At 44.4% G+C, this 27,832-nt stretch overlaps 1 protein-coding gene across 6 annotated transcripts in view; it reads right to left on the reverse strand.

The window, feature by feature from the left end:
• LAMA2 (laminin subunit alpha 2) overlaps positions 1-27,832 on the reverse strand; it is a 3,129,796-nt gene that overhangs the window by 60,529 nt on the left and 3,041,435 nt on the right. For 5 of the 6 annotated variants that reach the window (XM_085611831.1, XM_085611827.1, XM_085611830.1 and 2 more), the window contains 2 exons: positions 15,346-15,405; positions 9,866-9,978 (listed from right to left, as the gene is read on the reverse strand). In XM_085611831.1, coding sequence (XP_085467957.1) covers positions 9,866-9,978; positions 15,346-15,405 — 173 coding nt within the window. The remainder of the gene's footprint in view (positions 1-9,865; positions 9,979-15,345; positions 15,406-27,832) is intronic. The other variant, XM_085611828.1, reaches the window with a different exon arrangement.

A 27,832-nucleotide genomic window follows, 5' to 3' on the forward strand; every position in this document is an offset into this window, starting at 1 on the left:
CAGAAATACATAGGCTACAGAGAGTACAGAATGCGGCCGCAAGATCTCTCCTCAGTTTGCGCAGAGCCTGCTCGGTGACTAACACTAGTCGCCGTCTCCACTGGCTGCCGGTGGCCAGGTGGACTGAGTTCAAGGCTCTCTGTATAGCCTTCAAAGTCCTCAAATCTGCCTCTCCTGGTATTTTGGCTGACCTGCTTCTACCCTATGTTCCCTCTCGCCAGCTCCGTTCCATGAGACAACACTTGGTGGTGGTTCCCCGGGTTAGGAGGGTTCGCGCCGGAGGTCGTTCTTTCCGGCACAGAGCGGCCATTCATTGGAACACGCTGCCTGCCCACATTCGTGGACTTAACAATTACCTAGAATTCAGGAAAGCCATCAAAACCTTTCTCTTTCCCACTTCGTAGGCCTCCGTGGGGCCATGCCTTGATCTTGTCCACCTCATTGCTGTCAGCGCCGGGACGCCTCTTTGCTGGGGCAGCTGTCGCGCTTTATAAAATTGATTAACATAACATAACATATGGCAGACGCAATCTGCCTCGGCTTCATAATTTGCATATTTCTACAAAAATTATCTTTCTAGCTCAAAAGGGATCGAATGCTGCTAAAAAGTAAAAATAGCACTGCAAGTGGTGCCCCAAAGTTTCAGACCTTTCAGAAAAGTTAACTTGTCAACTTTTAGTAACCATGAGGCACATTCATCAAGCATTTTACTGGTCGCAAACGAACCGATTCGCATAATTGGCCCATTTGCGACCGGTAAAATGCTATTTGCGATGCATCAAGCCGCAAAGCATTCGCCAAACAGGTAATCGCAATTTTTGCAATGGCCTATTTTGCTAATGCAGTTAGGGAATCGCAATTTGCGATTCCCTAAATGCAATACATTGCGCATTCGCAATTTGCATTTTCGCAATTTGGAATCGCAAATTACCATCAACTTCAAGTGGATGGTAATTTGTGATTCCTTTGGAAAATGCACTAAAATGCATTTTTCAAAGTGCAATGTGGTGCATACATATGCCCTTAGGGCATATGTGTGCGCCACATGTGCACACATGCCAATTTTGGGGGTGCAGCAGGGTTGCCTTTAGGCCCCCTAGCCCCCTTCAAATTGCACGCGCAATTTGCGAGTACCTATTAGGTACTCGCAAACTGCGCATGCATTCCCATTCATTCCTATGGGCCTCTAGGCCCATAGGAATGAAAGGGAAGGCATTCCTTAATAACGAGTCGCAAATTATGTAGGAATTGCAAAATATGTTGCGATTCCTAAATGCATAGGGAATTGCGAGTCCTAAATAGCAATTTCTTAAAAATCGCTATTTAGGAATCGCAATTCCTGACTTTGATGCATGTGGCGCCATATGTGGTATTCAGTTCTTGGAAATGGTTATGTGACGTTACCCCATGCATTTACCCCGCATGCTTTTACCTTGCAGTTTTTTACTCTGCAAAATCTTTTACAATGCAGGGCTTTACAACGCAGTTCGTTACAATGCATTCCCCATTCCAACACAATTACTATTCTAACTTCAGGGGGGGCGTTAGTTTGGGGAATGCGTTGTAACAGTTTTGCGATGTAAAGCCCTGCGTTGTAAAAGTTATTGCGGAGTAAAAAATGCGGGGTAAATGGCGTTTCTCATTGGAACAGTACTAATGAGATGAAGCATTTGCTCAGACAGCATTTTTTAAAGTCACAAATCAGTTAATATGGCATTTGGTTGCCAGATAGCTAAGTCAGCCCTGCCAGACTGCAGCATAACTCCAATGGCCTTGGGTATAAGGCACTTTTGATCATGACGTGCAGACTCCAGTACAGTGTGATGATGGCATAGAAGTACTTCCCAGTACAGTAGGTGGTGTTGTTAAATGAGTAATGCATTAGGGTTCCGGTTGGTTTTGCACAGCCAGAAGCTGTACAAACTTGTAGGGAAGTAAAATTAAATGTGAACAGGTAATGTATGTCACATTTGTACTACTGTTGCTGTCTTGGAACGATTCTGGATTAATGGTATATCGGTTTTTTGCCTACCGTTAAATCCTCTGAGGATGAAAAACTGATAGCCTGTTAATAGACTAAAATGCTGGTGAGAAAAAGGTTTCCCACTATACCCTCATCACATTCACGGGCCTGATTAATTTAGAAAAGTTTTAAATCTGTACTCGTAACTGTACTCCTACAGATAGCTGCAGATTTTTTACTGCTTCTGGGAATGCACAAACATTCCCAATAGTTCCCCCTGAAAGGAGCTGCAGGTTTCCATGTACACTACCTGGAGCATCATGTGATATCTACCTGTCCACACATTTCCCAAATGTGGACTTCTTCATACTGGTCAATAACTTCCTGGGCAAATGCAGCCTGACGTGTAGTTGCATTTTATTCTTTATGCCAAACACATTTTTTCGGTGCAAATGCCCTCTCTCTTACAACATGCTTGGAAATCACTTTGTGAATCAGGCTCCAAATGTCCAAAAGGGATTTCCCACCTCAGAATACTCATACTGCAACTAAGAAGGAAGTAGCAACAAAGAGGTATAAACAAAATGTTCTCTATCATCATTTACAGTGAGTCGAGCGATGTAGTTCGAGATTAAGTGGTGTTAGACCTGGCCCTTTTTACAGGTTTATCCCTAAACCTTTTGCCTTTTGCCTCCTATTTGTGTGACCCTGTTTTTGTTGAATATAGGATTCTGAGCACTCTACCACTACTGATCAATGCTAAAGGGACCGATTCACAGAACTAATCTGAGATAAAATCCTAAACTTACTACTTTTGGTATTCACAGAAGACATTTCGTAGTAGTAAACTTAGGACTCCTAACTTTACTAATAATAACTGAGACAAAATGCTAACTTTACGACTTTTGGTATTCACAAAAGGCATTTAGTAGTAGTAAAGTTAGGAGTCCTTACTTTACTACTACTGAATGTCTTCTGTGAACACCAAAAGTAGTAAGTTTAGGATTTTATCTCAGATTAGTTCTGTGAATCGGCCCCAAAGTACTTATGCTCTCTGTTTAAATTGTGATTAGGGTTGGTTATCAATGATTTGCATATTTGATTTACTGGTAAGTCCCTCGTTAAATGCAATGAGTGTGCCAGGGTCTGCAAAACAAATGCAACTAGTGGTCTTGCAGCACTAGTTGCATCACCTACATGAGTAGCCCTGTAAATGTGTCTCAGACCTGCCACTGCATTGTCTGCATGCACAGGGTTCAACTGCCATGTTGACCTAGCAAGAGCACCCTCTTGCCAGACCCAAACCTTCCCTTTTCTTACATGTAGGGCACCCCTAAGGAAGGCCCAAGGTACCCCCATTGGCAGGGTGCAGTGTAGGTGAAATGTAGGACATGTACTGGTGTATATGCCATGTCCTGATAGTGAAATACTGTATTTCATTTGTCACTGTTGATAGGTTATCTGTCTCATAGGCTAACATTGTAGCTGCACTGTAACATTTTACATGTGCAACTTTCAATTGGGACAAGATAGAGAAATGGAGTTTAGACTCTCTGAACTCAGAACTTAATAACACACCTTTAAGTAAAGGTTTTTTTTTTTTAATTGTGTGTTTGAAAACTCCACTTTTAGAAAGTGGGCATTTTCTTGCCTTACCATTCTGTATGCCTCTGCCTGATATTGTTATTGTTAAATTATATTTATAAAACGCCAATCACCGGAAGGTCTCTAAGCGCTATAACATGAATCAGACGTCCAGAATCCTATCACGCAACTATACTACCCACACAGCGAGCTGGCTTATCAAAACACCTCTGTAAACAGAAGGGTTTTAAGGTTTTAAGCCTCTTCTGTAAGGGTAATAGCCTGGCTTCCTGGCGCATACCGTCCGGTAGTTTGTTCCAGATCTGAGGGATAGTAACTGAAAATGCCCGGCCCCCTAAAGTCGTTCTATTGAAACGTGGGCATACCAATAGGCAAGACTCTGATGACCGAAGGCAACATCCAGGGACATAAGGCTTCAAGTGGTCTTTAATGTATTTAGGTGACTCTCCAAACTGGGACATGTGTGCAATTCAAAGCCCCTGGAATTTAACCCTTTGCTTCATGGGGGGCCAGTGTAACTGCTACAACAGTGGGGTGGCCTGAGTTTGTCTTGGCAGTTTATAGATCAACCTTGCCGCATCGTTCATAACCACTTGGAGCTTCCCCAGAAGTGTTTCGGGAAGCCCAGGTTAGACTGCTTTACCATAGTCTAAGCTTGACAAGATTAATGCCGTCACGACTGTCCGCATGGTGGAGAAAGACAGCAAGGTCACCAATTTCCGGAGCTGCCACATCAGGCCGATACAGCTTCCCACAACAGCAGATACCTGGTTATGTAGGGTCAGTCCAGTGCCCAACTTTATGCCCAGGCTCTTTACTACTGGCACTGTTATTGGAGTGGTGCCCAGCTCTTGAGGCCAAAAGAGACTGGACCAGCACGAGATCCCTGAAGTGAGAGCGAGCACTTCTGTTTTGTCTAGATTTACCTTCAGTGAATTAGAGGTCATCCAGTTCATGGTGAACCGGAGGATATTCTGGACGTTACACTGTGAGTCAGGGGAATTATTGATTCGCACAATTAGCTGAGTATCATCAGCATAATTAAACACCTGACAGTCTGTTTTAGCCTGTGCATCTATCAAAGGCTGAAGGTAAATATTAAAAAGCAGAGGGGAAAGCGCAGAGCCCTGTGAGACCCCCCATTGTAGGTTACCCTGCATGGATGTACAATCTCCTAGTTGGACTCTTTGAGACCGATCCTCCATGAAGGACGTAATCCACTGGAGGACCTTCCCAGTAACTCCCAGCCGCCGAACACAGGCCAACAACTGTACGTGGTTCACCATGTCAAATGCGGCTGAGAGGTCCAACAGGATCAGGGCTGAGGGGATCTTCTTATCAGCTGCAAGCCGCAGGTCATCCAGTACTGAAAGCATCACTAATTCAGTGCTGTTGTGCGCCCTGAACCTGGCTTGCCGAATGTGTAGCAGCTGATGTTGTTCGATGAAAGAAGAAAGGACTCTGAGTACGTGTTGTTCAAGGACTTTGAAAAACACACAAGATGATGGACGGAATGTTACACAGTGGCAAAACATTCACCCCCAGTCACAGATCTGGGTTTAATCCATTGTTATTTTGCTCACCACGCCACCCCAGTTCATGCCACTTTGCCACTGGGTTCAAGCTAGCCTGGCTGATGACGGCTGATTAGCCAGGAACCGGTCCCAGGATGCTTGTTTCCGGTCCAGGTAAGGCACGGCTTGGCAGTTCGGGCTGGACTGTTCCCATGAGGCACAGGGTCAGACTGATTTGCATATGGCCATGTCTGACCTGGGGTGGTGGAGTGAGCTAAAGAATGATGATATATTAAACCCAGATCAGTTGACTGGGGGTGAGTGCTTGCAATGTTCAACACTCCGTCCATCATCCCCTTTGGTTTTGCTTTGTTCGCCCTAAGTTGGCAGGGTATGCACAGACGTGGGCCCCTTGCTCACTTTGCCACTGGGTTCAAGCTAGCCTGGCTGATGACGGCTGATTAGCCAGGAACCGGTCCCTGGATGCTTGTTTCCGGTCCAGGGAAGACAAGGATTGGCAGTTTGGGCTGAATTGTTCCCATGGGGCACAGGGTCAGACTGATTTTCATATGGCCATGTCTGAACTGGGGTGGCGGAGTGAGCTAAAGAATGATGATGGATTAAACCCAGATCAGTTGACGGGGGGTGAGTGCTTGCAATGTTCAGCACTCCTTCCATCATCCCCTTTGGTTTTGCTTTGTTCAAGGACTTTGGCCAGGAAGGGAAGTCTGGAAATAGGTCTAAACTTTTTGAGGATCTTGGTGTCCGCCCCTGCCTTTTTCAACAGCGGGATCACCAAGGCTTCTTTGAACCTCTGCGGTACCCTTCCTGTCGCCAACGACAGATTCAGTAGGAACAGCACCTCAGCTTCTATCATTGGGATGATTGTTTTGAACAATTTTGGCAGACAAGGGTCCTCAGGTGACCCCAATTTTACTTGAGCTAAGTCATGTGGTTTGAGCATAGGGAACACCGAGAGAACAGTACCCTGAAAGTCAGGCAGATCCTCCGCTAATAAGGGGCAAGGGGTAATACGCATCTTGCCTATATCTGTAATGATGTCTTCAACCTTAATTAAGAAGAAGTCCTGTATCCTGTCGCAGTCAGCCTGACTAGAGACAGTCCTTTGATCTTTCAGACGACTCAACTCCCTGAGTATGTTAAAGGTCTCTTGCTGAGTATCTGTTGCCTCACTGATCCTAGCTTTGTAGTGCGCAGATTTAGTTCTGATGATTGAAGCTTTATAGAGAGCCAATTTTACTTTGTAGGCATCCTTCGACTCAGGATTGGGAAATTTCCACCATAATCGCTCACATTGACGGAGAGCTTGTTTTTCCCCTCTCATTTCTTGCGTGTACCATGGGGCCCCCTTCATGCTATTCGTCATTCTTTCCCTGCGGGCAGGGGCTACCTCATCGATAGCTAGCCGAAACTGATGTAGAAGCTCTTCGTACTTCAAATCCGGATCCCTGGACTGAGATCCAGAATGTATTGTCTGGTTCAGTACTTCCCTCAACTTGGCGTCTTCAATCTTACGCCAATTCCGTACCATCCTCCATCCCATGGATAGGTGTGTAGGGCGGCTGTCTACAGGGAGTAAAAAACTGACCAAGATGTGGTCAGACCAGCTACATGGCCTGCAGTCAATATGTAATGTAGCTGATGACGTGGTCGAAATGAGGTCCAAAATGTGACTCTTATCATGTGTGGGCAGCCCCACGATTTGGTGCAACCCCAACATGGTCATGGCCTCATTGAACCTACTAGCCTTGCAATCTCTTGGTAACCGATCCCAAGGATAATTAAAATCCCCGAGAACTAGGATCTGTTGATATCTTGAACACAGATCGCTCATAACTTCGTGGAACAAATCATTGAACAACGGAGTTGGGCGGGGAGGGCGTTATACCACCATCACTATCAGGCATGAGGATGTAAGTCCCAACTTAATCCCCAAAACCTCCTGCCTGTTGTATTTTCGTTGTCTGGTTTTGGAGGGACAGGAGCTGGGGATGTGCATTCACTCTAGACAGGCACAAGGGGGCTTGAGGTGTGCCCTGACTTGCCTAGGTGACTCATCATTAGGCAGAATAGACTTGGTCAGCATTTAGAGTGGTAAGAGGAGTTTCGCCAGCACCTGAATAGGCTGTGCCTCCTTTTCACAATACTGTTTCCACCCCCTGTGTTTATGCTACACCAGGGAGGACAGAACTGGTTCGGACTAAGCTCAGGGACTCTGAAACAAAGACTTCAATTATAAAATGGGTATAAGTATTGGACCTAAAACCCCAGGACTTTAGATAACATCTGAAAACAATTGGACCCTGCCAAGAAAAACATCTGAAGAGCTGTGCGAGGAGCGCCGCCTTTTCTGTGCAAGGGTTGGGTTGGCCTGCAGTTGCTGCTTCTGTCTGTGGTGGAGGAAAAGGACTGACTCTTTTTGCACTGCTGTGGTATCCTGCTTGTGAAGAATCTCCAAGGGCTTGAGTGTGTTTGCCTCCTGTTGGAAGTCTTAGGGAGATTAAAGACTTCAGTAAAGTTCCTTGCTGGATCTAAAGGTAACTTGCCTGGGAGGTGAGCTGAAGAGTTGTATGAGAAGCACTGCCCCTGCTGTGTATTGCGTGGGCCGGCCTGCAGTTGCTGCTCCTGCCTGGAGCAGGAGATAGCACTAGACTATTATTTCACAAATTTGCAAAACAGAGCGTGGTGAGCACTCTATTTTCCATCTAAAAAGAGAACTAGTTCCTTGTGCTTTTACTTTTTCGGAAGACCCTGTTGCTTTTACTTTATTGGAAGTTTCTGGTGCTGTACGGAAACTTTGTTGTGTTTTACTTTCTGGAAAGTCTCTATGTGCTCTCCTCGCTGGGAAGCTCCCTTATGCTTCCTGGATTAAAAATCCCTTGTGCCCCTTCACCGGCGCTGAGCAACAATCAAGGCGCCACCCAAAGTGCTGTGAGGTCTCTGACCTTGAATAACCAGTGTGCAGCCACTCCCCAGCTGGACAAGTGCAGCAGAAGCACCAAGCGTTGCCTGGCAACTGACACAGCAGTGAAGCCTCCTGTGGCACCGCGAAACACCTCCTGATGCCACCCAGGATTCCAACAGCAGCAGGAGGTGGAAGTGGCCTCCACGGCAGCACCGCCCAGATCGAGTTGTTCCCGTACCACCGAGGAGCTTGAGCAGCACGACTGCCGGAGGGGGGTTGGCTCTGCAGGCAGCACCACACAGAGAGACCGAGGGAGGTCTCTTGCACCCGCGGCTGGCCCAAAGCATTGTTGCAAAGTGGCACGGCCACTCGAGACCAGAGGAGGTCACCGACATCGCAGCATTCAGATGCTGAGGGCTGACGAGCATCGGGTGGCGACGGCTGCACCACATGTTCACAGGCAGCCCCACCTACTAGTTGTGCCTGCGGCGGACCCAGCAAGGTCTCTCTGCCATTAGTGGCCCCCCATCCTGACACCTAACTTGGGGAATTGGCTGAAGTATTGCAACATGGGGCGGATCCTCGCCAGAGGCCCCTGGTTGCCTAGCGAAACTTGCCACATCTCCCCTTTATTCAGGCCCATAGTAGGCGCACTGGTGCTCCTTTGGTCTATGGGTTTTTAATACATATCTAGCATTTACTGTTGATGTTTAGGGGGATCTATGTGTTTTTTCTCCCTAGATAACAGCTTTATTTGTTACCTGATGTTGTAGTATATTCCCAAGCTGGTATGGTGGGCCGAGCAGTTATGATTAATGTATGGTAAAGCCTACATGTTGTACCCTGGTTAATTATGTATGTGTACTCATACAGTACATTGACCAAAGGAGGGTTACTATGTGAGGAATTACATATTTACACTGATGATATTTTTATGACTTGTGCAACTTGTAAGTATTTGCTTTATTACACTAAATGTCATATTATGACAATTACCTAGTTGGCAAAGTGATTTATGATCAAAGTGATGTTATGACAATTGCCTAGTGGCAAAGTGATTTATGATTTATGTGATTGTGGTCTATATTTCTTATCTACAATAGATTAGATATGTTTATATAACCCTGTGTATGGTTTCTTTTGTAGTGTACTTTCTGTGTCACTGGTGTGTGTGTGTCTGTGGTATGCAAATGCCTTACACATTGCCTCTGGGAAAAGCCTGACTGCTCTGCCCAACTTTCAAGGGGGTGAGCAGGAGTGGTGGGTTCTGCCTTGCTTAGGTGTGTACCCTAGCCAACCAGAAACCCCATTTCTAATAGGTGGCTTCTGGAAGAATACGCTCCCAGTACTCTCACATATGCACTGTACGCTAAAATCCTCTTCAGACAGGTTGCTGTGCATAGCTGGCATCAAGACATGTTCTGCAATCTTAATGTAAGCACGTCTAACGCTTAAGTTACAGAGAAGTCTCTATAAATTATGTTTTTGAGAACTACAACCCCTAACTGTAAAGTGTTTCTTAATAGAGGACTTTATTCGGTAAAAACATTTCATTTCATGCACAAAAGGATGAGTGGAATTCAAATTTTGGCAAGCATGCAACATTTGTGGTTAACATAATCTCCAATATTAAGGGCACAATTTCAGCTGTGGGTAAGGTTTTCCATCTACAACGGCCTATTCATGAGGGTTGGCCTACCAGATATTTTTGTCCTGAAATGTATTCAGCTAGCCATACCAGGAACCTTGCCTTGCAGTCTTTAGTTAATAAAGCATCTATATGGAAAAGGTTTCTATACATCATGTTACCATGCCAACTGAAAACTTATTAAAAAAAAGTATTGTGATATGACATACCTGTTCTTCACTTTAGTGTCATCAAATGCAACAGCTATATGGCTGTTCCGTGACAGACCAAACTGTTTGCCCCCCTCCAGGGTCACTGGTTCTCTCTCCGCGGCACAAGAGCCCTAAAAGAGGAAAGAAGTGTTTAATTAATGTTTTACTCTAGGATGTCTGCTCTTGGAGCTATCTGGGCCTGATGAGTAACAAATAGTTTGATCTTTCGGGGAGCGCACGATGAAAAGGAAGCAAACTGGACGCCTAGAGCACAGAATCCAAGCAGGATGTTACCAACAGCAGACAAACTCTACCATCAAGGGGGCAGATTTATAAGCGCCTTGCGCCTCTTTTACGCCGCCGTTGCGTCACTTTTGTGACGCAGCGGCGGCGCAAGACCAACGCCAGGCTGCGGGGTATTTACAACGTGACGCATCTGGGAGATGCGTCACGTTGTAAAGCCCTGCGCCAGAAGTAGGCGTTCCTGCGCAGGGGGGGCGTTCCGTCACAGGAACGCCTCCTAAAAGTGGCTGAGTGAAATCTACAAGATTTCACTCAGTCACTTTTAGGCCCATGCTGCGTCAAAACCCTGCGCCTGCTTGAAGCAGGCGTAAGGATTGACACAGCATTTTAACGATAGGGCACCCCAGAGCCTTGCTGGTGCTGCGTCGCGCTTGCGACGCAACTCCAGCAATACGCCGCCTTTACGGCACAGATGCGTCACGCATCTTCCCGTTTTTGCCCCATGGTGCGCCGCATTGCGCATCCATGGTGGCAGAGCCATGACGCACAATAACTAGCGCATCCCTGCTGATATGCAGGGATGCGCCAGTTATTGTAAATCTGCCCCAAGGTGTTTGTGAGTCCTTAACTCACAGCTCGGGTAGGGTACAGGCCCTCGTTACAAGGCTGCTGTTAAAGTCCGATCCCTGGTCAACAGATATGAGGCAGGCATCAGAATCCGGAGTTGTGTAATAACTGTTTTCTTCACCAACAGATTTTGACAGGTCGAACCTTCTGAAACTGACTCGAATTTAAGTCTTGGACAAAAGGCAAAACGTGGAATTAGATGTGTCCTATGCCGATTCTGCACGCTATGCGTCATTTCCAAATTAAAAATATAAAATAGAAGATATTTGCCGCACAAGGTAAATATCCCTCCCTTGGGTAATGGTTTTTTAATGGTGTGGTAAATACCCCCACAATTCCTCGCATCATGTAATAATGGCAGTAGTATCTGCTCGCCAGCAATAATGATGTGAAATGATGAAGAGGTAATAAATGTTTTCTGATATTTGAACCAACAACTACTAAATTGCAGACATCTAACTAGGTGACATTATAAACCTGCTTTACAATTGTCTACAAATATATTCCCCGATGTTGAAGAAAGTTTTCTGCCTCAGTAAGAGTTGTATCTAGCTGGGGCTGTATTTTTTATGAGGCCCAGTATGGATGTACAGACAGTTACAGGGTAGAATTTGCACTGGTATGTGTGGTAGTGTTCCCATTATATAGTTGTCTTCGATAAAAAGCTGTACTATATTTTTTTTACAACATGACAGAAGCATCAGTTACACATTCAATAACAGATTCTCTTAAGGTGTTCTGCAACCAATGACCTAGCTTTCTTTTGCACTGAGCCCTCCTTTCTTCAGGACAGCTTTGTCTTTCCCTGCCATGACTCGAAGCCTTCGCTCGCAGGGACTATTAACTCTGTCCCTGTATAAAAGGCACGGGTATGCGGATGATGAAAACAGATTTGATAAAAACAGATTTATAAAACGTGCACAGGTCCTCCTAAGAAGGCCCTGGAGGACATTCATTTAGGGGTTTGCGGACCAAAATCTGGATCTAATCAAAAGCGTTTTAAGGCATTGGCAAAGTGGGCTCTGGCCCAGGGCCCTAGCCTTTCAGGGGCCCCCCTGATAGAGCCGGCTCTGATCTGAAGAGGGTCTTGCCCTGATGACCTTGAAAAATCCATACACAGATTATTTTAAATAGCGTTTTCCTTTCATTTATTTTTATTGTGGGGGTTGTGTGAGAGTCAATTACACTCATTTTGCAGAGAAAATGTATATTTTGGTTTCATGCAATATCCATAAAAAAGATTTTTTTAGATCAAAACAGGACCCCACATATGAGAAATGGTAGGGTCTCACAGAGATTATTTGCAGTAATATTAGCGAACTGCTGCTGTGTTACAATATAGAAAACACATCAGTATCCCTGAGTATTAGATGTAAACATATTTAGAATTTGGACCAGTGTGCCTGTGCACTGTCAGTGACCCGGCCAAAGAGGGCATGAAAGAGCTGAAACTGGATCATAAATTCAAAGCTATTCCGAACAAGGTCCCCAAAATACGTTTGGCCGAAGGCCCCCAAATCCTTAAGACGTCTCTGGATCTAGTTGACCGGAGACCCTTGGTTTTCTAGAACTCTCTAAAGATCTCACTCTTCTGTTAAGTAAGGACAGAAACTGTAGTACTGGAGGACTAACTCGTTTAAGAGCACCAAGGTGCTCAGTAGTAACTATGCGGTCTACAAATACGTTCAGTTAGTCAACCAGTCAATGAGGATTTGCAGCATGAGTTCCTCAGTCTCTACAGGCCTGACCACTAGAATCCCACTGACAAGCCCTCCAAATTCACTCCATGATCTGCTACTTCTGAGGTCTTGTATGAAATAAGTATGGGGAGATATACTACACCCTCACTATTGCCTAATTGGAGGCTCAGAGCAGTATGCAAAAGAGGCTGTCCCGATCAGGGACATGATGGTTTTGCAAATTGTGTAGAAACCCTCTCTAGTTACAGATTGCCAGGCATTACAGATCACTTCTGTATACCCTAAATTATATGAATAATTGGGTCATTTTTATACTAATTGTTCATGTTATACTTATAGCCTCCGCCCTGCACTCCGATAACTGCACAGCTTCACTGTGTTTTGCTATCTGTCCGGTAGGGAACACATTTCACATATATATTCCTTTCCATTGTTTTTGCCATTTTTTTACTATTCAGGACCTTTTTTGGTGCATGTCAGGTTTGATCTTCTTTTGCAAATCACTCATAATCTGTCATTCGTTGGTTTAAACCACTCCCGTGGGGGGCCATTTTGTTTTCTTTTGCTCCAGATGCAAGTTCCCTCCTTGAAATGCAGCGGTTGTTCACTAGGTTTATAACCTGCTTCATGCTGCAGCCACAGAGGCCAGCATGCACATTCTAGTTGTTAGGCCAGAATTCCAAGTATTTTGATTGGCAGAGCCAGAGCAGGGTTCTAACATAGATTAAGTAAATGGAAAATTGCAAAATATCTATCTATCTATCTATCTATCTATCTATCTATCTATCTATCTATCTATCTATCTACCTACCTACCTATCTATGCAGAAGACAAACCCCTGCGTTGCAGCGAAGATCCATGAGCCACACCAGTCGTGAGTGTTAATCAAGTTGTTTATTCAGGCAGATAAACAGACGCGCTTCAACCACAGCCGTGGTCTTGGTCAAATTATGGTGATAGATTACTATTTCTTGCCTATTTTGTAGTTTCTATGAAAACATGTTTCCCTCTTTTCGTTAAGAGACTAACCAAATGAGATTTCCAACCGAAGTACCTTGCAAATAAAGCAGATTATGCAATGTGCATATTTGAAAAAATAAACAACAACCACAATAGAATTGCCTTGCATGCAAATATCTGAAATCCTCCTACGATGAACCACAGTTGGTGTGCTAAGATTTGTAAATGAATTATAGACCGTTCCTGCTCGCAGTGAATAGCATGTCTGTGCACACACCTCTTACAGAAATTGTTGCCACACTGGTCTTCCTGAAATTCACAACCAAGATGAGAATAAACCACTGAGTGACCAGAAACGAGCTTATGTGACAGGAAAGGCCAGTCTCTTGCCTTCATACCGTGGGAAACATCCTTTACAACGCATGCATTACTCCGCAAGCCATTACCCCGCATTTTTTTCACTTTTACAACGCAGGGCTTTACACCGCAAACTGTTACAACGCATTCTATAAAGTAAGGCCTCCTGGAGTTAGAATAGTAATTGCGTTGGAATGGGGAATGCGTTGTAACCGATTGCGTTGTAAAGCCCTGCGCTGTAAAAGTTTCTGCGGTGTAAAAATACGGGGTAATGGCATGCAGAGTAAAAGCATACGGGGTAAAGTGTCCTATTCTCATACCGTGGATTGTGAGCAAAACGCAAAAGGAACACGACTTGTACTTCTCCTACGAGTTATATACAAGTCGTAGAAGGAGTTCACATTCAGCAGTGCCAAACAGCCTCCTAACTGTGGATAAATTCGATCTTACTAAAACTTGCAGACTTTTTTTCAAACATCAAATGAGTGTATACATGACATCCTAGAAACAGTAGAGAAAAAGCATGCTCTTCGACAACCTCTGAATATTTGTGAAACGTCACACCCATTCACACACAAGGCTAGAATAATGTTATTCATGAGCATACAACAGTCACATGAAGAATGTGTGATAATAGTCATCGCACAGAGCCATGTTTGCAAAATGTGTTTATGTTCTATCATATTATATGCCAAAGAAGGCACATCTTTGGCAAACAGGGCTCTCATACCCACTCAGCCGCGTGTTATACCTTCAAGCTTTTTCATACTTTATTTGTTTGCAGCAATTTTCCCGCTTCCAATTAGTTGACTAGAGAAACTGGTAAACAATGTAACCATAATATTCAACTCGTGAATGTTTGGGTTCAAGACTGGCTGATGAGTTCATCATCTTTAAATAGTTCTTCAAGAAGGCCTTTTGTGCGTCCTTTGGTTACATTGCGCCTGAGGGGCCGTTTTTAAGTTTTCAGAGACTAGTCTCCCAGCCTGCATTTTTTTTCACCACGCGCCATGTTGGGAGAGTGCTAGTCACTGTCAGTTAGGACTCTGACACATGAAACGTTTTGAATAATTGTCTCAGGTTTTTGTCAGGCCTTTATGGCACATGCCCTATTAATCTAGATATACCAAAACAATAGGGGGCTATTTTTTGATAACTTTCTTTCAAGCTTTTGCTTGGATTTTGAGATTATTTTAAATGCCAAAATGCTGGAATATCCGCATTATGTTTTAGATTTTTACACTAAACACTAAAAGTCCTGTGTTTTCCAGGACTACCACGAATCCCTTCTTGAGATTCCGCTGGAGTTCGGGGTTATTTATTTCCCTTTATTCCCATTAATAACCGATGCATTACTGAATCCCTGTGACCACTGTTTTGGGCTATAATTCAATGTGTTCAAGAACCGTAGCAACAATAAATATATAATTTAACAGCTGACAATATCACACATTCTTTTATTTAAAAATGGAAAGATACCAGAACAGCACTCAGGGGAAAAGTCATGTATTAGAAAAAGAGAAAACTTGGCATCACTGGAAAATAAACACCATTAATAACATCTTGTTAAAGAAAACAAAATTAAGAAATGCTGGAATCGCTGAAAGATACCGTCATGGCAGCTTGGTCGGCCATTATGTTGGCGCTCTTCAGCTCAGTAGCGTGAGAATCCTAGAAAGTTTTAAATAACAGGAGGCAAAGTAGCAGTTAAGGAAGCACTGGCAGGCAAGGCACATTCAAACTCACCCCTTTTACAAAGGCACTGAGACAAAGGTCACAATTGTTTGTTTTTTTTTGTGGTTTTCAAATTCAACTGCTCTTTAAGTTATATTTGTTTGCACCATGCGCCACCATGTGGCCATCTTTGGTTGCCGTTCTCTGTATTGTGGGAGACGTGCAATAATACACACTAAACCAATGATTCTTAACCTTTTGACTTCTGTGGCACACCTACTTAATCATTACTGGAACCAGGGGGCCTCAATTACTTATTATTGGGATAGCGAGGGACCAGACCTAAGCATTTTTCATGATTTAAACTGCAAAACAATACACAAAAATACAGCACAAGCATTTATCAAACACATACACAAAAGATAAAATATTGTATTATATTCACAAACAAATCTATAAAAAACGAATTTCTAATATTAATAGGAAGTTTGGAGCTTTTCTAAATTCAATTCAGGCCGCTCATCATCCATGTTATATTCTGTTTCACGCATTTTCACTGCTCTCACAAATCAATCTGAGGATACTAACTTGATTTTTAGACTCCAATTTCAAATTCCTTCACATTTACAGAAAGTTTTAAAGGTTTCAACTTCACCTTTTGCATTTACATACACTTTATTAATCTGGTAATACTATTTAATCTTCAAGGCGTTCGCGATCTTCCCCCCCCCCCCCCCCCCCCCCCAGTACGATTTGCTGACCTCCGGGGGTCCCTGGACCACAGGTTAAGAACCACTGCACTAATTTAAAGATTCGAACCAGCCTTAGAATAGCTATTCCTGAAAGAAGAAAGCCCATGGTGGCTGCCTCATATTTTCAAACATATGACGTATTAGATACTTTTAAAGGTTCTCAGTTTTAGTTTGATACAGATGGAGAAAAATATCAGCCAATCAATTGTTTAGAGTTCCTTTGCAGGTACTACTGCAGAGGGTACTTATGGGAATTCCCCAGCAGATGAATGCACAGCTCGACATTATTTACATTTTTTTCGATGGGTAGGAGCGTACCATTATTCATATCAGAACACAGTACGATTAAAGACAGTGGGGACCCTCAGCATTTTCAACAGGTGCAGCACCAAGGCTGGGATTGCACAGTACCTGGTGCACGCACAATCACTACCCCTTTCAAAGCAGTTGGCACCAGCGTGCCAGTCTAAAGCATAGTTAGTTAGACTGCAGATGGGCAACTCCAAATACCAATGGCCTACTAGGTTATGGCTACCTGTCAATAAGAAGAAAACTAATGCATTAGCTAAACTGCAGCAATTCATAAATGGCCCTAAACCTACATTTTGCTCCATTTTCACCACTAAATATCTATGCTTCATCTTGAAACCATCACTGTATTGATTTAAGACTTCAGTCCTGCATATGATTTTCTCCTCTGACCTCATAAGCAGGGGAGTATGAAGACAGAAGGGGCAATGATAGGAAGAGATCAAATGAACAGCATACAAGTGGGTGTTTTTTGTTTTTTTGTTTTGTCATTTTGTCTTAAGAAGCCCTTACTGGGTGCATACCACTCTCCACATCCCTGTTCACACCATGATTAAAGAAGGTGTTTATATCGATAAAATATGGCTTCTTAGATCTTAAGTTCATAGAGAATTATGCATGTGAATGGTAGCAGTTGGGTGTACGAGACTGCATGCATATGATAACAGTTACAGCAAGTCTCCAAGTGGCAGCACCAGAACTTTCAGGATGCTGAAGTCGAATTCCAAATAAGTCGGAATAATGTCAGATTCACACATTCACTCACTCATACATTTACATTTTTCTCAGTGAGTTAAGTGTCCACTCCAGAGATCGGTCTGTAACTTACATGTCACTCATGTCTTAACTGTATTCGTCCTGTGAGCGATGAAAGCTTGTACTAGTCTGCCCTACTGAATCTGTTCTGCGAGGAATGGAAGATTTGATTACTGGATTCTGTGAGAAAGGGAAGCTTGTTTTGCTACTTGCAAGGAAATGCCACTTTTTGCATGATCATCCCAAAGATTTGGACTGATTCTGCTGGTTTTCGATGCTGAGAGTGCACTGAAACCTGCTAACCAGACCTCATTGCTATTATTCTAACCCCTAACAAGGTATATATTGTATTGAATTGGCTACACCCAATTGGCATAAACTGACTTACTTATAAGTCCCGATTATGTGGTACTCAGGACAACCAGGGAATGTAAGACAGAGTTTCCTCCCAGGGCTGCAGCACTGGTTGTACCACCCTGTATGGGACAAAATGGCTCCCAGCCTGCCATTGCAGCCTGGAAAAGCAGTTTTAAATTGCTAGTTTGACTTTACTGTTTAAATCAATGGAAAAGCCCCCACTTCTCTTAACAATATCTGTAAGTCTCCCCTAAGGAAGGCCTATGGAGCCCCGAGATAGGTAGCTATTTATTAAGCAAGACTTATACTTTTAATCTGTGCTGACAGCAACACTTCCAAATTGTCATCTTGCTGTGAAAAAGTTAGTAGCCCCATTAGCAAAAACAGCCTCAGCCCAGCTAACCTCTGAATGGGACTACTAAAGAGGGTACTTCAAGTTATCAAAGTAATCATGGCATTAAACCTGACTTGATGCTCCACTCGAATTTAATGTCACTTTTAAGGAAAAGCAAGTTTAAGAAAGTTGGCACCATGTAGCCCAGTTTTTTCAGTGGCCTCGCATAGCTGCTGGCTGCTAGACCGCTTTTGCCCTACTGGGGAGTAGTGTGAACAACTCCTAGGCTTAGGAACAATGGTAGACTGCTACAAAGGGAGGTGTTACCTCCCCCTTGCGGAAAACCACTCAGGGTGTTGGCCCAAAAGATGAGCTTCAAAGGCGAAGCTGACTTTGGTGGGCAAACGGTGATCACAATCCTGAGTGGTTGCCCCTTCTTTCAGGTAGACAGGGTGGATGTGGGAACAGAGAGGGAAGACCAGTGTCCAAATTGGTTTTCCCGTGGGCGTCTAGCACACAAGTAGTCACACCTCTAGGGTGGGCTATCGAGCTCCTAGCATCCAAGGAAGTATTCAGACATCTTGAGAGTGGGCAAAATAGTGCACCCTGGAATTGCTAGATGCCACGTAAAGCTGAAACTTGTCACAGGCTGAGAGGGATCCTGGTAGCCCATTTGCTAGTGACCTCAACACCCCACCAGGGCACTTACTGGCCAAGTATATGGCAGCTCAGCAACCTGAACCTCAGATCACGATGGAACTGGAGAAGGACCAAAGAAGGATTGCCCTGCTGACCCTTGGACAGGCAAAGAGAGGCTGCGCCATCTGCTGGACTGCACTCGCCACACCTTGGGCTAACAAAGAAAGGACTGTGCCTGTGGCTCCTTGATTGAGAAAAGGTCGCTCTCAAGCACCAGACCAAAGCAGTGACTACAAGAGTCAGTTGTCTGACCTCCTGGAACCAACACCAGGGCCATCAAAGCTGGAGTAGCCCAACCTAGCAAGCCAGCAGCCACTTCTGGAGAATCGCCACTGACTGCCGCTTGGCGCCCCAAGAGACCGATCCACCATGACCAAACGTTGCACCTGCGTCGCACCCAGGAGTGTCATCTGAGTGCAGATTGGTCACACAAAAGGGGCACTAGCCTCCACAAAATGATACTGCTGGAGATGCTTTGTACAGAGACCAGTAGATCTGCAGCAGCTGCCCTTCTAGTTGTTCAAAGAGGGCTTTGAGGGACGCTGACCTACTTGGCCAAAGTCGCCCCACCTCATCTATGGACTGAGGAATAACCGCAAGCCCACCCCTATTGACTACAAAAACACCCAGAGCATCCTTGAGCATCCACCATCGTCTGCATCCTCAGCATCAGGACCACTCCATGAAGTCTATGGTAGTTGTGCTGTAAAGTTCAGAACTGGACTGGAGAATGCTTTGGTGGCCAGGTAACTATCCAAATACTCCTTAGTGGCACCCTGACCCTCTCCCTGCCAGATTTGGTTGCCCCAGTCAGGCCGGAGTAGTTGAACACAACTCTTTTAAACTTTTCAAAAGGTTACTAAATTTACGGTTAGCAGTGCTTGTTTGTGGTTGAATTGAGATGTACATTTTCTTTAAAAATCTATAGCTCCAGAATCCTCCAGTGGATTTTCAGCATCTTGGTTCCAAAAACGCATAAAAATCTAATCTATTTTTATAAATTAGTGCCAGATTTCTTTCCGGTTGTGTGACTTTCTTATTTCGTTGTTTGGGTGTTTCTAAATGCTTTACACTGGTTCCTTTGATCAATCCATGCTGCTCGAAGCCACAGCTACCCAGGATTGAGGTAAAGGATTTTCAAACAAGCCTGACTGGACCCAAGACAATTTATGCAAGTACATTACAGGGTAAGGTTGCATGGCCATACCATATAATTCACCCAAATCCTCAGACTACTGCCATGCTTTAGATGTCTGATGAGGAAGTACAGCTTGCACTGCTTCTGCATAATTTGTGTATCCTGTGATGAGGAAAGCCTGTGCTGTTGATGCACTAGGTGTACCTGACCTCTGAAGGGTGGAAGCTTGTTTTGCCCAAAATGTACCTGTTCCATGAAGAATGTGTATTATTACTGCTATTACCCTGTCTTATGAAAAAATGATAAATTAAATGCGCTTGCATGATGTTCCTAACAAACCAGAGACTGTTTCCCAATATTTTCTGTGAGATACCGAGACCTATAATCCTGAGGTGGGCACTTGATCCCATAGGGGCAACATTAAAGCATCAAAACATGTCAACACAAAAGAGAAGCACAAGCAGTTGCTTGACCGGTCTGTTTTTTAATCTTTTCGTACAAAGACACCATTTTAAGCTCACTTGCGCACATTTTTAATGTAAGTATGACAATTTAACAAAAGTAAAACATAATTCTTGACTCATGGGAAATAATATCACCCAAGCTAGGGGACCTGTGACTAGGAGACAATACAAACAGAGAACAATAGTACGCTGCTTCTAAGTGCAAGATGCAGAACCCTTTCATAAAATGTACACACTAGGTAGGTGAGTTTGCACCTATCATTTATTTATTATTTGTGTTACTAAAGGCTGTGCTGCTGCTACAGATGTTGTGTCTTTCTTTTGAAGCTTGGTATCAAAATTGACCCTATCATCTTCTGCACAGCCTTCCCTTTCCTCACTGCAGAAAACTCTGCAAAAAGTGGATCATCCACTCAATGGGCCTCCATATAACCTGTATAAAAATTCAAGCCACTATTGGGGGTCATTTAATGAAGCTTCTTCTCCTTTATTGAGGGGTTAGGGGGGAGCAGACCATTCTGGTAGAGTGATTGTCCAGGGACTGACAGTCTTCAATATGAAGACGGCATGAGTCCTCGGCATCAATTTGTCCAGGAACAAGGGGGTGTAGGGTGGCTGAACTGAGGCTTCTGGCTGTTCATGCAACAAATAAAAAAGCGAAGCAAGAGATGAAACAACTACCTATGCATAGCAGTGGGGGCCGCCATAAACAAAGGGTGGTAGGGTGGGTGGAGGGAGCGCAGGGAGGGAGCGCAGAGGGGAGCGTGGGGGTGGAGGGTGTTAATAATAATAATAATAAAAAATAGTAATAAAACTTACATTAAGGTGCCGGCCGCGAAGCGCCTCCTGTGCTCTTCCTGGTCCCAGCAATCCCTGGGACAGACTCCCTGTGCAAACCCCGCGCTGCTCTCATGCTATGAGAGCAGCACTGGTATTGGCCTGAGCGGGCTGAAAAGACGCTCCACTCAGGCCAGTGAGTCTGTGGGATTTCTCCAGCTCGGCTGCTCAATACAGCCGGGCTGGAGAAACCTAAGTGTGCATGGGTTTTTGGCTGACCTGAGACGGCCGGCCAAACACATATGCGCACTTAGGGAGTGCACATAGCACTCCTCCTCCCATGCCCCAACCCTTCCTGCACAAGCTCGCTCAGAGCCGGTAAATGATCTTTTTATTTTTCATTTGCTGGCTCTGAGCCAGGCAGTGGGGAGACACTCCTTTGCGATTGCGAAGGAGCCGCCGCTGAGGCATAGACTCAAGAGATGCATACACAAGAAATTTCAAGACCATGTTAAGGTTGAACTGGGCATTACAAAGTAATGGGAGGGAAAAGGTGACTCAAACCTTAATGAACCATTTCACAAGTGGTGAATTAAACACTAATGGTTCGTCCAGAAAACATAGGGACACTAAAAGGGGAAACAAATTACTTTTTATAGTGCCTATTGAAAGTCATTGCTGAGCTATAGTAAGGACAAATAACATGACTTATGACAGCTTCACTTCTCAGGGGTAGTGTCTCAAGAACCACACAGACAACAAGTTTGTCCCAGCATGGATAGATTTTATGTAGGTGTGTCTAGCAGCAAGGATGACATCTAGCAGTTCAGTTGCAACTCAAATGCAGTCAATTACTACCTCTCAATTTACACGTATGGAGGTGTAGGTTGTGGAGGTATGGCTCGAAGACCCATTCCTGTTCCTGAGATAAGAGGTCCTAACAAAGGGGTAGCTTGATTGGGGGTCAGATGCACTTACTCCTGAGCTCCAGGTACCACAGTGTGTTGGAGGAGTCCATTGCATATAGGATGAATTTGGCCCAGTCGTTCTTGATCTACGTTAGAACTCGGGCAAGGAGAGGGGAAGGTGTAGAGGGATCCCTTGTCCCATCCCTGTCAGAATGCATCTTCTAACGAGTGCTCTTGTGGAAAATCCAAGGCTGCAAAAGCTTTACACTGAGTGTTCTCATTGGTGTTGAAAAGGCCTAGCCATGGCTCTCCACACTGGTCGAATATGCCCTGTGCTACGTATGGCTATAGATGGCCTTTGTGATGTGCCACCTCCAGAGACATAAAGCATAATGGCACAGGACCCAGGCCGCCACTCCTCTTTGCTTGTTGCAATACCATATGGCAGACGTGTTGTCTGTGAGGAACCTGCAACATCCTACTGTTGGGTATGGAGCGCGGTCTGCCACAGGACAAATTAGGATCGGTCATCCACTACTGCAGATCTTGTGCCACCTCATTCAAACCTGAGATGGAGCTGGGGAGGCAGCCTCTGGGATTTCAGGTTACATTGCTGAGCATGCATGTGCCACCTGGTGTTGCTGACCAGAATAGTGCATAAGGCCAAGAGACCAAGAAGCCTCAAGACATCCGTACCAGAGCCAAGTCTAAACCTGAAACATCAGGATCACAGCCTGAATGTCACAGACTCATTGTAGTGGAGGAAAGACCTTGAACCTCACGTACCCATGATCACCCCAATGAGTGGAAACCTCTTTGAGGGAATCAGGTGGGACGCTGGCTTGTTCATGGTTAAACCCAATGATGGTTAAAGTTCTACAGGTGTCCCGAAAAGATGGGCAGTGATCACCAACTTCATGGCTAATAAATATAAGAACCAGGTTTCCTGCAAGTCTAGGGTCACCATGCAGTCTCCCAGGTCCAGGCCAAATAGATTGAGCCAGAGTGAGCTTTTTTTTCAATGTGTCCTTACACAGGAAGGCATTTGGAAGCGGAATAACTACTATACGTCTGAGGTTCCATCCTTTTTCAGAACAAAGAAGTACAGTGAATACAACCCTTGCCTCATTTTGAGTCCAGTACCTTTCAATGGTGTCATTGGAGAGTAAAAGATGTGCCTACTGCAATTGGATGGACAGATACTCCTTTAAAATTCATTCTAGTACGGGAGAAAGGTAGGGTGGAGAGGAAGTAAGAGACACTGAATAGTCCCTCTGAATGATCTGTAAGATCGATCTGCCAGATGTGATGGATCACCAACCTGGGAGGAAATATTGTGACTCACACAAGATGGGCGTGAATCATTAACGACAAACTAAAGCAGGTTGGTAGCTGTAGCTATGGGTTATGAGGAACTGGAGGACTGGTGTCCATGCTGCACTGTGTATTGTCTGCCGGCACCATGATAGCGTCCCTAAAAGTGCCTAGCGGTTTGCTGCAACACTGGCTGGAAAGGCTACTCTTGTCTATAAGCTAACCCACTGGAACGTCCCCTTGAGCTGCAGAACTGATGAGGGAACTGTTTTGCAGGAATTGGTAGCCACGCGGAGTGTGGTGAGCCCTCACTCTCTTTAAACATTTAAAGTCCAGAGTGTGCCATCTCTCCCAACAGTCTACACCCATTAAAGAGCATGCCCATTAGCACTGCTTGTACAGCACCAGAAAACCGGTTGCCCTCATCCATGTGAGCTTTCAAAGCACAACACTGGTGCCAGCTGCTCTAGAAAATCAACCTCCCGGCAAGATTTCACAATGCAAGCTGTCAGATTTCTCATTGCGAGTGGTCGAGTATGCTCGTGACCGCTCACGTTGAGAAACCGCCCGCTCACGTTGAGAAAGCTGCAGCTCGAGTAGAAATCTTATTGAGTGGCAGAAAGGAAGCAGTACCCACTTGGGCTGTGCATGATTCTGTTTGCGATTATTACACTGTGCGGACAAGCACCTGGCACTGAAAATCACTGTGAACTGCATTTATCTAAAGAAACTCAGCTGCTCGCGGAGCTCCAAGTAGAGCAGCAGAGTTTTGTTTGCACTTTGCGGAGTTCTGCGTAGCGGAATTCAGTAAACTCCACCCAGGCTTAGTAGTAACCCACCTTCTGATTCTCTGACGTGATGCAGTGTAGCGATCCTGCACTTCAGCTGAAGGGGCCCTTCTTCTGATGGTGTTAGCTGCTGTCAGCTTTTGGGCAGAGGTGTACTGGGGCACTGCTTGAAACCTTGCATGCAGCATCCAGCTCTGGGGCCTCTTTTGAACCACAGCTGGGTTCCTGTTAATGCTTCTTCACAGTGAGATGAAGAGAGTGACAGCAACACAGAATGGTCAATGCTGCTCACCCCTTTCCATTTTAAAGCCTGTCTACTGTATTTTCCTTATTGGACATTGTTCAAACATTGTGATCCGTTGCATTGTAAGGCTAGTTCCTCCTGATACGTTTTTCAATAGGCTGAGCTAAATTTAACTTAGCTCAGTGACAGGTTATTGAGGGTGTTGAAAGGTTGCAATTTCATTGCATCTGACAACAAAGAGCAAGCAAGCAAGTGACTATGTTTTGCTATACATAGAGTCTTGAAGTGCATCAGAGCAAACATACCTAGACAAGAATTGGAGATTAAGGTGGTTGAAATAAAAGAATAAATATAGATTTTAGCCTGTCTTCAAAGAGTAGATTGTTGCCAAAGTGAAAGGGGAATTCATTTGCATCTTTTATATCTAAACAGTATCCACCTGGTTACCTTTGTGTTCAGTACTAATAATTCTCTATCCCTGCTCGAGTCCAGAATTGTCAAGCCTGCCCTAGGTAAAATGTTTCAGCATCACCCCCCAAACTCTTTTATGAAGGAAGGAGATGATAAAATGCAGGGGAGCGGGAGGGAGTTTATTAAAATGTTTGCACAGTAAGAATTGTACTGAGACATGTGGAGCAAGGGACCCCATCTTTCAGCTTTTCTCACTGTTAAAGTCCCCTCTTCTTATTACTGCTATGCTTTCCTGTCATTCTTTCTTATACACGCCTCTCCTGTCACAGCCTAATCTGGAGTTATAGCCACCACTTCTGCTACTGCCGAAGCCACTACCCACATTTCCCATAACAGCCCCTTTTTGTCAACGTTACTCACCTCTCCCGTCACTGAGCATCACTTTTTATGTACTCTCCCACTGTCCCAAAACATTCTGTGCATTACTTTATATACTTACCCTAAACCTTTTCAAAGTGTATAATTACATTTAGCCCCCTCATCTTGTCAATCCCTGGCAATTAAGTATATTCTCGAATTGGGAGCATGACAATGTTTGACATAATATACCACAACTGCCTACAAAACAGAAGCCCAAAACAATTATAATCCACACAAAGACAGTGATATGGGTATCGCCATCTGTTAGAAATTGAATTTCTGGTTGGCAGATTATATTTTTTATCAATATCCAGACACAGCCTCTGAGAAAAAATAATTTGAAACAACAAACTATGATTCTCGGCTGTATCTATCTACATCCCTCCAAAATCAAGCGAGAATCAACCTTGAATAAAATTCTTCCTATCATGATAGATCGTCTTGTGCACTTCCCAAACGATATGTGGCTAGTAATGGGAGACTTTAATGCTAACCTAATGGAGACAGGCTTGGATTGTTCTCTCCTATCCTCATTGGACAATCAAATGTGGGCCATCCCAGACATAAGGTACTGGTACCAATGGAAGGATAATCAAGGGACAAAGGTGGCAGTGTGCTTAAACCAATTAGGGCTCCGCATTTTAAACGGCAGACTCGATTCAGACTCGCCCGCTGCTTATACCCATGCATCCCCCTTCAGAATGGCTACCTTGGATTACATATGGATCTCAGTTGCCCACTTTCATCTTGCTCAGGAATTTGTGGTAACCCCTTCATTGGAAAGTGATAATGCCGTACTAACGTGCAAAGTTCTATCCTGGCAGAGCTACCACCCAAAAAATTATTTGATTGGGAAAGAATCTAAATTGGAGCCTGTTAGAAAACTACGGTAGACTCTGGACCAACAAGAAACAATTGAAGAGAAGGTGGACGACTTCTTGTAAAACCTGAACCACGAGTCTAGCGACCAGCTGACGGCACTATCGTGGGAACAGGTAGTGGAGGGCCTAAAAAAGAATCTATCTATAAAGATATTTAAAAGTTCAAATAATTCCCCCTCAACTATACCCCACTCCAGTGAGCACAAGCAAACTATGTTGAGTATTAAACACAAATTAAATAACTTATTGCACAAATGCACCTACAACAACATAGATTACAAATCCATACGAGAGAAGTTATTGATTACTCGTAAAGAGTATAGGAAGGCAAGGTTCACCTCTCAGAGGATAAAAGAAGAACATCATTGGACAATTGGCCATGAAATTATAAAATCAAAGGATCAAAGGAGATTCTGGAGCTGGGTAAATAAGGCTGTTAGATCGGATCAACCATCTACCGTAACAAATATCTCCCCCACTGATTGGGAGGCTCATATTAAAGCACTTTACGTTGAGCCCGTCAGAAACAACTGGCCTAATTATCACAGCACTACTCTCCACAATCCCCATATTGGAACGCCACCCACTATTAAGATCGCCCCCAAACAAGTTGCACTTATTATAAAGCAAATGCACCAAGGAGAGGCGCCGGGCCCAAATGGTTTACCAACAAAGATATATAAAGTTTCTACTCATAAGTGGGCAGCACTCTTGGCCCCCCTATTTGAGGCATGCAGAATGGGCGGGTCTATTCCAGATTCTTGGCGAGGCTCTCTCCTCCTCCCAATCTACAAAAAAGACCAGCGGTCTAATCCCGACAACTATCGGATGATTGCCCTCCTTGACGTCGACGGGAAGGCCTCTGCAAGCGTCTTATTACAAGAATTGACCAGCTGGTTGGAAGACCGTAAACTAATACCTTTTACTCAAACCGGTTTCAAAAAGGGCAGCCACACCGAAGACAATCTGATCTGCTTAGCTCACATGATTGAGGGCACTCTTGCAACAAAGGTAAAATCGCTATTCTTGGGATTTATTGATTTTCGGAAGGCATTTGTTAGCGTTGTCTGCCCCAGGCTTTGGGAAAAACTAATCAAATGGGGCATTCCGCAGTCTCTATTGAATGCCCTTATTGCTCTCTATACTGATACCTGGGTAAAAATAAAAGTTTCCTCTGGTTGGTCTACAACTAATAAAATCATGACCAACAGAGGCCTAAAGCAGGGATGCATTTTGGCCCCTCTACTTTTTAATTTGTACCTTGCAGACTTGCCTGAGTGGCTAGCCCGTTCTCGAGCTTTCCCACCAAGAATCGCATCTGTTAAAATCCAGTCAATGCAATATGCAGATGACACGATTCTCCTTGATCAAACCAGGTGGGCCTTCAACGGCTTTTTGATTTCCTGGCATCGTACTGTGAAACAAATGGTTTGGAGATTAATATTTCTAAAACTAAGGTGATGATAGTCTTGAGGCGTCGAGCAAGACAGCGCCCCTTGTACATCGCTGGGAAACCTATAGAGGTAGTTGCCATATACAGATAGACCACAGAGGGAGTACGGGTCCGCAAATCGCTGCAATGCAAGGTATGGTTCGCAGCCTGGAGGGGGCATTCTTAAGAACAAAGAAAGCTCTCCATTCTCCAGACTTCACTCCGTTAATCAGAGTGATAGGTGCCAAATTACTACCCACTACAGCTTTTGGTGCCATTACTTTTAAAGATAACATGTTCACCTGGTTGGATAGAGTGCAATCAGCTTGTTTTCGCAGAGTGTTTCATTTAACCAACTCGACCTCTCATGCCCAAATCCGTATGGAGTTCTGCCTGTCTTCCCAACATTGGATTATGAAAGCAAGATTCATTGGCTATTG

This window comes from Triturus cristatus, chromosome 6 (genome assembly GCF_964204655.1).
Source record: "Triturus cristatus chromosome 6, aTriCri1.1, whole genome shotgun sequence".
Taxonomy (NCBI): Eukaryota; Metazoa; Chordata; class Amphibia; order Caudata; family Salamandridae; genus Triturus; species Triturus cristatus.